The following is a 13,275-nucleotide window of genomic DNA, read 5'->3' as shown; positions in this document are numbered from 1 at the left end:
GTAGTTTTGAAAATGCTGTAATGCAGTGATGAGAAGCAATTTCCACAATTTTCGTTAAAGTCCGATCAGCGGTGTCTGAGGAAACTGTGGGAGAATATTGATTGTATTGTAAGGGGTCATTAAGATGTTTTGCAGCTATCATCCATCTCATTTTTGGAGGAAAGCAGGCCTAGTGTACCCTATGCTGAAAAGGGAGTGGGCTGCTGTCTCTGGAAAACACATGCAGGCTAGATGCAACACATTAATCACTGGTTGACCTGTGAGTTTGTGAGAGGTCAAGATGAAGAATAGGCAGAGCAATATGTTTTTTCAATGAGCATAAGAGAGTCCCTCTGAAGGCTCACAGCAAAAGGTCACAGGTCAAGCACACTCTAGCTCTCTCTAACCCCCCAGATTGTTTCCCAATACCAGCAGAACTCTAAACTAAGAGCCACCATCATTCTACTCAGATGCGTTTTTGTTGCCACCAAGTGGTGATTTTCATTGCAGGATTGAGAGTTAAGTATGCCTTACGTTTATGATCGCTGTATACGTAGGTGGGCAATGCTTAAGATGTCAAAATTAGCTTTGTAAGGCATTAAATAAATAAACAGTGGCTCTCTTTCTTAAACTAATTACAGAAATGTAGATGATCAACATTCAGTTAGAGAACAGTGGGCCCAAACCATTTCTGCACCCAGGCCAATCATGACCTAGATCTGCCAGTGTATGGGACCAATATTCACTCAGTCTTCTGGGAATTTTACTAAAGTGCTTAAAGCACTTAATATTTGACCCAAATATTCTCAAAGTCCTGTTAGGAGTTTTGGTAAATTACATAATCTATGGATCCCACTGAGCAAGACCTGTCCACATCTGCAGACAAAACAAATAGCAATGTCATTCCAAGGCTACTGTAATAAAGCTAGATGATTATTGGTTGATCTTGTAGATTCATATCTGTATGTACGGCAAATTGTACCCCTGTTTTGAAAAATGATGTGGAAATAAACATTATTATAATAAGTCACATGAGCAGGCTATTATCAATAATTGTCTAACATTTCATAGAATCTCTTTGGTATTAGGCTATCTTAGTAAACCAAAAAATGTAGGCCTACTTCTCTAACTATTCTTTTCTAACTATTCTTTCTGGTATAGCTGTAAAAGTATATTGCCTGTTAGCCTTAACTTACTGCCTAACTAGGTATGTCCCTCTGTATCTGTGTGCATTTATAATGATAACCATCTTTTTTGCTTTTTTTGTTTTCTACGCTTTGTAAATGGTTACAAGTTCTTGCAGGAAAACAGCTTTCGGCATTTTCGGACTATTAAATACATAGACAATTTTTGGTGGTTTTATCGACGCCTCAGACCCTCAGACAGACCATGTACAGTGTACACTGTGGGTGTCATGCTCAGATGCTACGGAAAGCGACATAGGCCATTCTTTCTGTCTGTCGAGACCTCGAGACTATGGTTGCCATGACAACGGCTGTTGTCAAACTCCATTACGAAGCATGGTAAACTCTCTTGCTAACCCAGCCAGCTGCTATTGCGTTATTACGTGCCTAAATTAAACGTTATGTATTGATTGTTGTGTTATAACCAAGGTGTGACCAACTATGTCAAAGAATAAGGTAAATAAGAGAGCATGGTGCTCACATATTTTTTTTGTCGGGTCCATATTTCTGTTGACAAGCTTGCTAATAGTTAAAAGAATTTGGTTAGCGTTCACTCTTATATTTCTATGGCTCCCGCTAGCTAGCTGGTCGGGACGTTAGCTAGTGAAAAAGTAGTTCTACAAAATAACATCACTATGTTAGTAATAGTTAGCAAGCCAGAGGCGTTACTGATGGGTCAGAAGACTTGCAGTTGTCTAGTGTTTATTCATTTTTGTTGAGACCATTGTGAGTTAGTTCTTGCATTGCTTTCTTCACCTTTGCAGACACCTGGATGCAAAGGTCCACATGACTATCAGAAGAGAGGGGAGAGGTGAGTCTGGTGTGCTTAATTTGGATGTAAATAGATAGTTGGCTACAAACAAGGTGAATGTTGCCTCAGTTGTAAAGGGATAACAGATAAGGAGAAAAATAAAATGTGTCCAAATATCTCTCCAGGGAAGGAAGAAGCAGTGTGCGTTACAAATGTGGCCTTCTCAACACCATTCAGGATGTCCTGCGCCAGAGACCAGGCTGGGCTGAAGTCAAGGAGTGAGTGGGTTGTGTGTAAAAAGTGCATCATCAAAACAGCTCTCTTGACTTCTGTGTGGCTGGTTGTGAATAGTTTATTCACACTGGAAAATAAGGGGAAAATAAGGGGATATTTTAATCCATCTCGAAAACATCTGTACATGTGTATCCTTTGTTTTCTTAACAGTGATGGAGAGTGGGATTTCAACTGGTGCGATGTGGGCTGGCTGAGGGAGAATTTCGATCATTCCTACATGGAGGAACATGTAAGGATATGCCACTTTCGCAACCATTACGAGGTGAGGCAGTGTCATCCATGCATGTGTTATGAAACTGTAACCTGGAGATTCCACTGTATAGCACAACTAAGGTCATCAACACATCATTCAAATGCAAGTCATGCAGTGTCTTTTGTTTCTGTGTTTTATGTTGCAGCTGACACGCAAAAACCTCATGGTGAAAAACCTTAAAAGATATCGCAAAACCCTTGAAAGGGAAGCCGGACGCATGGAGGCGGCCAAATGTGACTTTTTCCCCTGCACCTTTGCACTGCCCAGCGAGTATCATCTCTTTGTAGAGGAGTTCAAAAGAAGTCCTGGCAGCACCTGGATCATGAAACCGGTTAGCTATAGTGAACCCCAGACTTAACACATTATAATAATGTTACCTTATGGAGAGGAACACACTATTATATTACTCAAACTGCTAATGGTAGCACACTTCATAAACTAGAGTAAAGTTACCAAGCTCCACTGAAGTCATGAGATTTAACAGGTGCGTTTGTTTAGGTGGCAAAATCTCAAGGGAAGGGTATTTTCCTGTTCAGGAAACTGAAAGACATCATGGATTGGAAAAAGGTAATGTGTGCTACATCCTATTGGTCAAAGCACTGATGTTGATTTCATAAATGCATTGGGTTTTTCAGAAAATAGTAAAAACACTGAATGAGAGCCTCTGTTTGTCTCTCACATAACCCTGCCACACACACACACACACACACACACACACACACTCACACATTCAAACTAATAATAAATCAATGTGCTTACACAGGATGGCACCCGCTCAGAGGAACAGAAGGATGCAGCAGCTCAAGTGGAAAGCTATGTGGCACAGCGCTATATAGAGAACCCCTACCTCATTAGTGGTAAATAATAATAAACTTTTGTTAATCAGTCTTCAAAACATAGTTATATTGTGCCTACCGATAATAAAACAATAAATAAATAATAATAAAAAAAGATAAGTAATTAAAATGCCAGATATAAATTAGGAACAGGGTTACAGGAGAATTATAACGGGCAAATAAAAATGTTAAATTAATGGCAGCACACTGTTTCACCATGGATATATTAAGTTGGCTGCCCATCCTTCAGTACTTTATGTGCTTGTCCTCCCCACAGGCAGAAAATTTGATTTGAGAGTTTATGTGCTGGTAACATCAGTAAGTATTGAACTTTATAAATCATGATGACTCATACTGTTCTCTTATCCCTTTGGCAAACTGTAACTTTGGGTGTATGTGTGCATGTGTGTGTTTGTGCTTTTGCCTTTCAGTATATTCCTTTGAAGGCTTGGTTATATCGAGATGGCTTTGCCCGCTTCTCCAGCACCCGATTCTCCCTCAGCAGTATTGATGACCAGTGTATCCTTCTCATGGTGTCATTTTAGCCCTTGGATAAAGCACCATTCATTTGAACACATGGTTTGTACTTACATTACAGTCTGGTCTTGAGTTTTAAGTAGCAGTAGTGTGCCAGTCATTCCCTTAACAAGTCAGAGTTCTCTCATGAAATATTCAGTCAGTTTTTAATAGCCTGGTTTGACCCAATTACTGAGGCCGTTGTTCCAAATAGTGTCTCTTTCATCCACATCCCCATGGAAGGCTTGATCGCATCGTGAATGTTCACAAATTCTCCTGAATGCCTCTATTCAGATGTGCACCTCACCAATGTAGCTGTTCAGAAAACAGCGCCCGACTATGATCCTGAAAAGGTGTGTAATTCAGTAAAGCACAAGTAATAGACCCTATTATATTTTTTCCAGGTTTTCTGAGAGTGTCTTTCAAATTTCTGCCTTCTAACCAATCCTGTCTCCTCTTTATTCCTCCATTCCTTTATCCGTCTCTAAGTAGGGATGTAAGTGGCAGATGCAGCAGCTTCGTAGATACCTGACTGCCAAACACGGCGCAGAGATGGTAGAAACCCTGTTTAAGGACATGGATAACATTTTTGTCCGCAGCCTGCAGAGTGTGCAAAAGGTCATTATCAATGACAAACACTGCTTTGAGCTCTATGGCTATGACATTCTACTGGATCAGAACCTCAAACCGTAAGAGCTCATACAAACACAGACACGCTGTACACACGCATACGCAGTGCATGGTCACCTGCACGCAAATGCACATATGCACACAAGCATGCATACACACACACACACACACACACAAGCACATGCACACAGCCTCTATTTCCACACACTTGTGTTGCATACTTGGATGGAACAAAACAAAGCAGTAAATCTGCCAGTGCTGGGCTCCAGAATTTACCATACACTATCACTAGCTACATAAATCTGCACAGCGTATTGGAAAAACTGGCAGGTACGCAATGATCCTGTTGTAAATAATAATAAACATGTCATTAATGTCAACACCTCAATCTCTCCATGCAACTAATAAAATATTAATTCACTTATTTGTGCTACCTCACAATCCGTACTGAAATGGTTGCTATTTCTGATGGATTGGGCTAATGCTTGGCCAAAAGGCTAGGTCAGTGTTCGGTGAATGTCATCATCCTCCACTTTACATGTCTTCGTAGGTGGTTAATTGAGGTGAATGCCTCTCCGTCACTCACAGCCAGTAGTCAAGAGGATTATGAGATGAAGTGCCGGCTGCTGGAAGACACGCTACATATTGTGGATATGGAGGGAAGGTAAAGTCCTCTTTCTGCAAAGTCATCATGTCTTTGCCTGTATTTAGGTCACGGGACGAGGTATGTGAACTCTTAAGGTAATAATTTAGCGACTTTACACCTATTAGAAACCCCAGAGAAACATTACTTGCTTTATTAAATATGACCAATCTATTATAAATCCCTAATGTAATCTTTTGGAACACAGGTGGCAAGATAAACTGACCGTGTGACAGCAACAATAAATAACTTACTAACATAATTTCCCTCAGGTCACTAGGTGAAAACAATACAACGGAGGATTAGTGAGTTCCTTTTACCTCTTTTGGCCATGCTGGAACTGCATCCTAATCAGCTGTGGTTTGTCTCATTAGGCTGACTGGCAGGGAGAAGAGGGTGGGTGGCTTTGACCTCATGTGGAACGACGGGCCCGTCTATAGAGAGGACGTCAACCTGGAAACACTGGGCAGTTCATGTTTCACTGCCAACACACACTTAGGTAACCTGAATGTTGCCGCTAACGCAAACGTGTTGAAGCAAGAAGTGTCCCCATCTGAAAATGTTTGAGAGAAACATCATTCAGTGTGTGATGTCAGGCATCGACTTGTAAATGTGCAAAAGTATATGTATTATTTGATTACTGTGGTCTGTGATCGTTTGGACACTTGTGGAAGAGCCTGTATGGTTCTATTGTATTATGAAATACTTAAATCTACACCTATGTGTGATTGTTCTCTGCTCCAGGGTGTGTGAATGACAGGGAGAAGCAGCTCCGCCAGCTGCTAAAACCATTTCCAGGCCAGAAGAGGATATGATGACATGCACAATTTTTATATCCTGCCACCATGGTACATGATATGCGGGACATAATGCTGCCAAGGTGGCATCTGTGTGTAGACACATTCTTGGGAACACAATAACTCAGGAACAGTACACCTCAGGTTCCCCCTATAGGGGAGATGATCTGATTGGATTTTGGAGCACTTTGCTGCAAACATTTGCTTATTGAGATTAATGAAAAAAACGGAACTGTAACTCCTTAATTCTTTAAGATAGAGTTTGTTACATTAACATGTAAATGAATAAATAAATAGCCCATGTGTTATGTGAAGACAAGTACTATATGTTGACAGAAATATTTGCTAATATGTTTATTAACTTCATTAATGACCTCATCAGCATAACTGGTTATGTTTAATATATCATGATTTTGGTGGGACATTAGGCAGCGTGCCTCATTAGAAAAGTAATCAAATAGTTGTAAACTGTGCATAAGTTCTTTATGTCAAATAGATTTTATTTATCTATCTACTGTTTCATTTTCATGAGCTCCTGATTAAGAATGACAAGTGGACCAATTCCAATTGAGTGCAAAACATATTTATTTCTATGCCTTACAAATACTCGCATTCAACATTGAGAAAATACATACAACAATCTTTCTGCGTGCGTGTCAACATATTGTACACATTTATAATAAGATCGCCACTCCTGTCCCCTGATCTATGGCTTTGATACTTGATACATGAATATTAAGTGAAGGGGTGCAATCTGAATACACATCACAACATTTACATTGATGTAGTTGTTCCCATGAATCAAGTGCACATGGTAAATCACAAGAAACTGATAAGACACTCTAATGTAAACACGGTATTCTAAAGACTGTTCAAGTATGCAGTGGAATACTAAGGTGATATGTAAGACATTTTCCATGTTACAGCCTAACTGCTATGATGTGGACCGCATTTGAAATTCCACTGAATCACAGGATTGACCAATGGTACAGCACAGCAGACATACGGAAAAAGATACATTTAGCTCTTTCACTAAATATTTTTCCTTTTGTGCATGGCAATGTAAACATAACAATGACAATGATGAATACAAGTCCAACACAACACCTTTCATAAATAGAACTATGGTATACAAAATTTGGAAAAATATGCATTTACATTCGTAGCAAACATTACATTGTCTCTCTCAAACAACAGAAAGAGCTCAGCTCTAGGCAAAATATATTGTCATAGACTACAATTCAAGCCTATTCAAACATGATAAGCCCTTATAACGAAAATTTCAAAACCGTTGCACGAGTACGTCTGAAAGAAATTACATTACTTCAATACACCAGTTATTGTACCTCTTTCTTTTCAGCAAATGATGCTATAATTGAACACATATCTTAAAACATGAGGCACCAAAGAAGAGATGGAAAGCAACATCAAGGTAAAAGTAAGAGCATCTGAGAACAAATACATTCCAACATCAAAAACAATCCACTAGTAATGGCCATGGTCTTACTCAATGACAAAAATGCGATGATCTGTGTTGAACTTCACTAAGGATTACTTAGATTTCTACTGTTGAAATCTGTCAAAAGGTAGATGCCTATTTTATATCTATTGCAACATTAATAGCGTATACTGACAAAAATGACTGCGCAGTGCAAGAGTTTACATAAATGCTGTACTTTGAGGATCCTAGTACTGTGTCAAAGGTCATGATGGGTCTTCTCTTTCAAAATGGATTTGTTACAGTGCAACTTCACGATTCTACAAGTATTGTACATCTTGAATGAGATATGTGTATCTGTTCTATGAAAGAGTGTTATTACACTTTGAAATCATAGCTGTTTTATCACTATTGTAGCTGTTTAATCACTACTTGTTCTGACCTTTTTAAGGCTGCAAACAACTGACTGATTTAGACTGCTGTGGAACAGTTATAACATGTTAGTAATACACTGATTACACAGAAAGCAAGCATAGGTTCAAGCTCCTCTACCAAGTAACCACTAAGTAAAGCTCTATGGGTTTATAGGGGTTACTTTGCAACAAAGTGCACATTTTTTGCTTTGCCATTCTGCTTACTACCCAGTGGTGCTTTGGAGAGAGACTGTGGCTCTTTAGCAGCTCTTTTCATGCCAGTTTTAGTGGCCTGACCTCCTGCCTCTGTCCTCTGCCAGTCCTTCTCTACTCTCTTGGAAGTGTTGACCTCTCGCTTACTTGCAGAGAAAACACGTTTCTCTGCACCAGCTGCTTTAGCGCCACCAGGCTCTTTTTTCACATCTGTCTCAGAGTTAGCTCTGACACGGCCCTTCCTCACCTGACCTTTACTGTTAGGGTTGCTTCCTGGTTCCTGGGAGTGCTTGCGGACATTGCCCACTGCCTGCATGTGTTTAAGATGACTCTTTCCTGCCGAGGGGCTAACTGGGGTCTGGGCTCCTCCTCCACCTCCTCCTCCTCCTCCTTGTCCTCCTCCTTGTCCCCCTCCTCCTGTGCCTCTTCCTTCTGAGGAGGTGGCCCGGCTCTCACTGCTGCTCCTCTTGGCCGGTGCTCCAGGTCTGGCTCTGCGCTCAAGCAGCGGGCTGAGCCGTGAATGGCGCTGGTAGGCGTAGGCCGAGCAGCTCCCGTTGCACAGCGGGTAGCGAATGTGACAGTGAGGACAGACTGGGAAGCGGGAGAGCTGGTGCTGGGTAGAGGCAGGTGACAGGGGGTTGTTGACAGGAGCGAAGGGGAAGGCTCGCTGGCTGTGCCGCAGCCCTTTAGGGGAGTTGAGTCGGGTAGGGGGAGCGGTGTGAGGCCTGGGTGGGTGGGCGGTGGTGGCAGAGGGGAAGCCTTGTGGCCTTGTACGGCTCCCAGGCGGGCGGCTACTCTCTGCTTGCACCGTCTGGATCTGGAGCCACTCCAGCTGCAGCAGCCTCTCCAGGTACTTCTCCAGGGGCCCTACAGGTTTGGGCCGGGGGGCGCCGCGGCCCTCGGTGTGGAGGAACACCGCCAGCTGTCGCAGGCTCCAGCTGTTGAAGGGAGGAGGCAGGAAGTCTGGGTAGCTGTAGCTGGGTTTCTCGCTTTCGTCTCCATCGCCCACGGCCCCAGGGGGTCCTGGGAAGTCCGGCGGGAAGTCATTACTGTTGATGACTTCGGCCCGGAGGTTGAGGTGAGGAGGGGTGCAGGGGGTGCAGGGCGAGGGCAGTATAGGCAGCCTCTCAGAGTCTGATAGATCACTGGCGCTGTCATTGTCATCTTCCCTCTGGTTGTAGTGCTGTTGTAGTACCTCTGGGGTGGGGGCTGGGGACTGGGTTTGGGGGTGTGTTGGCATCTGGCGCAGCCCTGCAATCGGGGAGAGGGGCAGGGAGAGGGCTCGCCGATTTTTGCCCATTCCCCCGCGATTCTGGTCAAGCTCGTTGCAGCATTGCGAAATCCGTTGAGTTTCTCGTTTTTCGTCCTTCCTTTGTACGGATGAGTGTTTGCGGAGTTGAGGTCTCAAAACTCCATCCTCCTCAGGGCTGTAGGTTGAGAAGAGTGTGAGGGAAAGATGATAGGGGATTTAATGATAGCAAAGAGTTCAAAAATAATCCAAACCATTCTCCACACATACCTGGATAGTTTGCTTGTATTTCGTGTGGTGCCAGATTTGACCCTGCCCCCTCTTGACTGAGAACCCTGTAAAAAAAAAAAAAAAAATCATCATCATGAGGGAAATGGGGTGATTATCTCTGTCACTGACTTTTATGAAGCTTATAACCCTGAGGACATTGGTGCTGCAATACTGTCTTCCTATAATTCACCAGCCAGTAAGGCAGTCACTCACCCTCTGGACTGCTGGCACTGTGTCCTTATCCTGACCTGGCGCTGGGAGGCCGTTTTTCACTTGGCTCCCTGCCTTCTTCATCTTGTTACCTTTCTTTGTACTATGGAAACAGGACAGTGGTTCGTCAACCGTTAAAATAAAAAGGCTAATCCTGTCTTAATTATATTGTGGAATTAGGCCTACCTGGTCAGTGGTCCGGTATTTTCAGCGTTTTTAACCCGAATCTTCTCTTTAGAGACGACGCGTTTCAGTGTCGTGGATGCTGTGCGCTCCTGCATGATGGGTCCCATGTTGCAGGTCGCAGGAGGGATGTTGTTTTGAGTCCAGTACAAATATTAATAACACTGTAGCTATAGAACCCAACCTACATCTCGAATCAGAGACTCTATTCTTAGAATGAGGCTAAATACGTCCATTTTCTCAAAAGTGCTGCAGTGCATCATGCGCAGATGTCGACAGTCGATTCCCTACTGCACGGATAAACTGTACTCCTTCTCGGGGGTATTTGTCGTCGAGTAGCGTCTCTGTTCAGTCGCAATGCAACACTTTTTTTTAATGAAATGGTGAGTGCAAACGTCCCCGTGTTTCGACTGACATCCTCCTCGGCATTAAAAATGCAAGGCGGTCAAACAGCGCATAAGCTTTGTTTGGCTCGCCGTCGCTGTCAGATAGGTTTGTTTACCTGCTGCTGACTGGCTCGCTGCCTGCCTCTAGAGTAGGATTACAGGGGCATTGTGGGAGTTGTAGTGCAAGCAAGCCAATCGCTCTTACAAACGAAATATACAGACACCTTTTTGATGAATTTGTTAACCGTTTACAAACAATGGCACATTCAAGAGGGAAAGGGGCAACCCGCGTGCTTTAAAAACTGGAATAATGGAAACAAATGCAACTGTTACATCTTGTATTACTCAATTTCCCATGCAACCTCATTGATATTCTGGTCCATTCGTAGCCTCACAGGAACTGCGCGCATGTTTGCTGATCTCCAACGAGACCATGCTGAAAACATGTATGTGTGTTGGATAGGTTTGAGCGATGATGCCAATTATAAATCAGGTGTGCGTGGAGGCCGCTGGCGGAGATTTCATGACGCACGGAAATGCGCAGCTCTAATGAAATAGTACTGTAAATGGAGGATCAGGCTTCGGCTTCAACCTGCAAAATAGATTTGACAATCGCTTCATATCATTTAATGGTGAGGTGTTGCGATGTTAGCTGATATTGCACCATAATAAAGCCAGTAATTTCAGATATACCATAAATGTGTACGGAAATAGCGCGGTATACATTTAGGCACGTAGCTTCCCTGAGTACACGCCCACTCTCTTCCCTACTGAAAGTGACTGTGATGAAGTTGTTGGGAAATTAACCACCAAAAAGCCGATTGTTGTGTTTAAACTGTGGTTACACTGCATGATCATCAGTGTGAAAACGGCATCAAATATGCTTTTAATTACATGTTTGTGATCTTTTGTGATTTTTTTGTGTGATGTTACTAATGATTTATGCAAATTCACTTTCTTCCTAGGTGAGCAGGACACCAGCTATCCCAGAACATGGATAGAGGGTGGTACATTGGACAGGAGAGGATTTCCCCCAGGAAATCCGAGCAGCAGTATTCTAGCTCCTACAGCAGTGTCTCCAGGCCCTGCATGACTATCAACCTGACTGAAATGCTCAGGGCCAATAAACCTGATGCAGAGAAGAAGCCAGTTCCAATCCGGCCCCCAAGCCCCAGAGTCTCTCAGCCCAAGGAGCAAGAGTTGCACCGGAGTCTCTCCTGTGAGCCCATGCCCAAACCCATCATCCGAACACGCTCACACTCTCTCCCCTCCGCCACAGAGAAGAAGAAGCATTCCAGAAACGTCGGGGTGCGTTTTGTAGACTCTCTGGGGCTCGACCTGGAAGACATCAAGCTCTTCAAAACTGGAGATGATCCGTTTGTACCACAACATGTCACCTTTAAATTATTGATGGGTGCAGAGTTGGCAGATGGAAGGCACTTGGAGATCTCCTTGCCGTACCTGAAGCCTGTTTTTACCCAGCAGCCTGGCGACCAGCCAGAGTTCCTGAATCGCCTCCAGTGGCAGAAAGTGTGCTTGGAAAGAGTCTTGTGTTTTGACCTGGGTATCATTGGAATCACACAGGTTCTGAATTTAGACTTTGAGAAAGAAGTCAGAGCTCGCTATTCCTTCACAGAGTGGAAGAGCAGCACAGAAACTAAGGCCTCCTGGGTAAACACAGCCACCAAGCCCTGGGATGGAGGAGGAGGCCAGCTGAGTTGTGATACTTTCCGTTTCCACCTGCCTGTTCCACCGTTTCTGCAGCCTGGGGCAGTGTTAGAGTTTGCCATACAATACAAAGTGTGTGGGGATGAATACTGGGACAACAATGATGGGCAGAACTATAAGTTAGTGTGCCATAACTACAAGCTTACAGTGCCCAAGGAATGTGAGGATAGCATGGTGCACTTCATTTAGGATGCTGAAGGAAGTAAAGAAATATTTTTTTAGAGCACTTTATGACTGCTGTCAGCTATTGATAGTTTATAATTACATTGAAATATGATGTTTGTTCATTTCTATTACTAGGCTAGTGCTGACAGAGGATTTGTTTGAATCAAATTCTTGTAGATTCAGGGTAAATTGATAACTGTGGACTGAGTTAGCCAAAGTTAAGAGTACCACAATCCAAACACCACCAGTGCACTGTAACTTTAGTGCCATGCTTTTACTTTTGTGCTATTTGCCATTACAAATTGCACAATATTTCATTGCAGTCCAGGCTGCTTTTTGATAAAATTGCACTTTATTGTAGGGAAATCTAAAGGTACTGACACCAGTGAGAATAAAACACCCACTGTTAAATATTCAGTGATATTGAAATCAATACACTTCTTTCTGTTGTTTCTACCTGTTGGGTAATTTACTTGGAAAATGTTTTTATGAAATAGGCCTACTAGTTAGGCATAGCATACTGAGCTGTTCGTCTTACAAGCCAATATTTCTGTACAGTTCAATACAGTTTATTTCTGAGGCAATCTTGATCAAGCCAAATATCCAAACTATGCAATAGATATACTTGTAATATAGTATATTAACTCCGAAATGAATACACTGTGTATTTTAAGATTAAAACACACTTATAAATAATATTCTTTGTTTGCGTTTCAGTGTCTTCTTGTTTTATTGATTTGCTTTTTGTGAAGTTGCTGGTGCGGTTCAAGTTCTTTCAAGGTTTAATTATTATTATTATTATTATTATTATTATTGTTATTATTATTATTATTACTGTTGTTATTAATGTAGTGATCCTATGGTAGATGCGTAGTCCATGCGCGCATGCGTGTTGAACGTGACAATTTCGCGCGTTCCCCACTAGACAGAAGAACTAAGGAAATCTAACAGGTAGCTTCTTTATGTTGACTAAATGTCTTGTCTTACGACGTTATTTAATTTCACAATAAATATGTTATTCGATTCCTATAATATGACATCTTTTCCTCAATAATTGTACTCATTCAAAGACAGCTTTTAATTAGTAATATGTTTGGAAATAGCAGACGTTAGCTAGCGTTAGAAGCAAGCTAACGT

The 13,275-nt window shown here is 42.4% G+C and overlaps 3 protein-coding genes across 3 annotated transcripts; 2 read left to right on the top strand and 1 right to left on the bottom strand.

Moving 5' to 3' along the window:
* The first annotated feature begins 1,604 nt into the window (after nt 1-1,604).
* ttll9 (tubulin tyrosine ligase-like family, member 9) lies at nt 1,605-5,901 on the top strand. The gene is made up of 14 exons (XM_071907411.1): nt 1,605-1,619; nt 1,928-1,974; nt 2,100-2,192; nt 2,359-2,470; nt 2,607-2,792; nt 2,960-3,028; nt 3,225-3,318; nt 3,575-3,615; nt 3,729-3,816; nt 4,108-4,166; nt 4,306-4,502; nt 4,994-5,107; nt 5,461-5,585; nt 5,831-5,901. The coding sequence occupies exons 1-14, from the start codon at nt 1,605-1,607 to the stop codon at nt 5,899-5,901; spliced, it is 1,311 nt and encodes a 436-aa protein (XP_071763512.1).
* A 549-nt stretch (nt 5,902-6,450) lies between these two features.
* Nucleotides 6,451-10,309, bottom strand: fam217ba (family with sequence similarity 217 member Ba). The gene is made up of 4 exons (XM_071907410.2): nt 9,863-10,309; nt 9,680-9,779; nt 9,467-9,531; nt 6,451-9,374 (listed from the first exon to the last, which is right to left on the bottom strand). The coding sequence occupies exons 1-4, from the start codon at nt 9,967-9,969 to the stop codon at nt 7,913-7,915; spliced, it is 1,734 nt and encodes a 577-aa protein (XP_071763511.2). The 5' UTR covers nt 9,970-10,309; the 3' UTR covers nt 6,451-7,912.
* Nucleotides 10,310-10,724: 415 nt separating this feature from the next.
* ppp1r3da (protein phosphatase 1, regulatory subunit 3Da) lies at nt 10,725-12,791 on the top strand. Its single transcript, XM_071907416.2, has 2 exons — nt 10,725-10,882; nt 11,216-12,791. Exon 2 carries the CDS (start codon nt 11,239-11,241, stop codon nt 12,160-12,162), a length of 924 nt encoding a protein of 307 aa, XP_071763517.1. The 5' UTR covers nt 10,725-10,882; nt 11,216-11,238; the 3' UTR covers nt 12,163-12,791.
* Nucleotides 12,792-13,275: the final 484 nt, after the last annotated feature.

Source organism: Centroberyx gerrardi, chromosome 14 (assembly GCF_048128805.1).
Source record: "Centroberyx gerrardi isolate f3 chromosome 14, fCenGer3.hap1.cur.20231027, whole genome shotgun sequence".
Classification (NCBI taxonomy): domain Eukaryota; kingdom Metazoa; phylum Chordata; class Actinopteri; order Beryciformes; family Berycidae; genus Centroberyx; species Centroberyx gerrardi.
The sequence above is the reverse complement of the archived record's forward strand: the minus strand, read 5'-3'. Positions and strand labels throughout refer to the sequence as shown.

Excerpts from the sequence above, each read along its gene's own strand:
- ttll9 (XM_071907411.1), top strand. Across the intron at positions 3,029-3,224 it reads ACATCATGGATTGGAAAAAG|GATGGCACCCGCTCAGAGGA; the intron begins GTAATGTGTGCT and ends GTGCTTACACAG. Across the intron at positions 3,616-3,728 it reads TTTATGTGCTGGTAACATCA|TATATTCCTTTGAAGGCTTG; the intron begins GTAAGTATTGAA and ends TTTGCCTTTCAG.
- fam217ba (XM_071907410.2), bottom strand. The coding sequence starts at position 9,969 with ATGGGACCCATCATGCAGGAGCGCACAGCATCCACGACACTGAAACGC. Across the intron at positions 9,780-9,862 it reads AATACCGGACCACTGACCAG|TACAAAGAAAGGTAACAAGA; the intron begins GTAGGCCTAATT and ends CTGTTTCCATAG. Across the intron at positions 9,532-9,679 it reads CAGTGCCAGCAGTCCAGAGG|GGTTCTCAGTCAAGAGGGGG; the intron begins GTGAGTGACTGC and ends TTTTTTTTACAG.
- ppp1r3da (XM_071907416.2), top strand. The coding sequence starts at position 11,239 with ATGGATAGAGGGTGGTACATTGGACAGGAGAGGATTTCCCCCAGGAAA.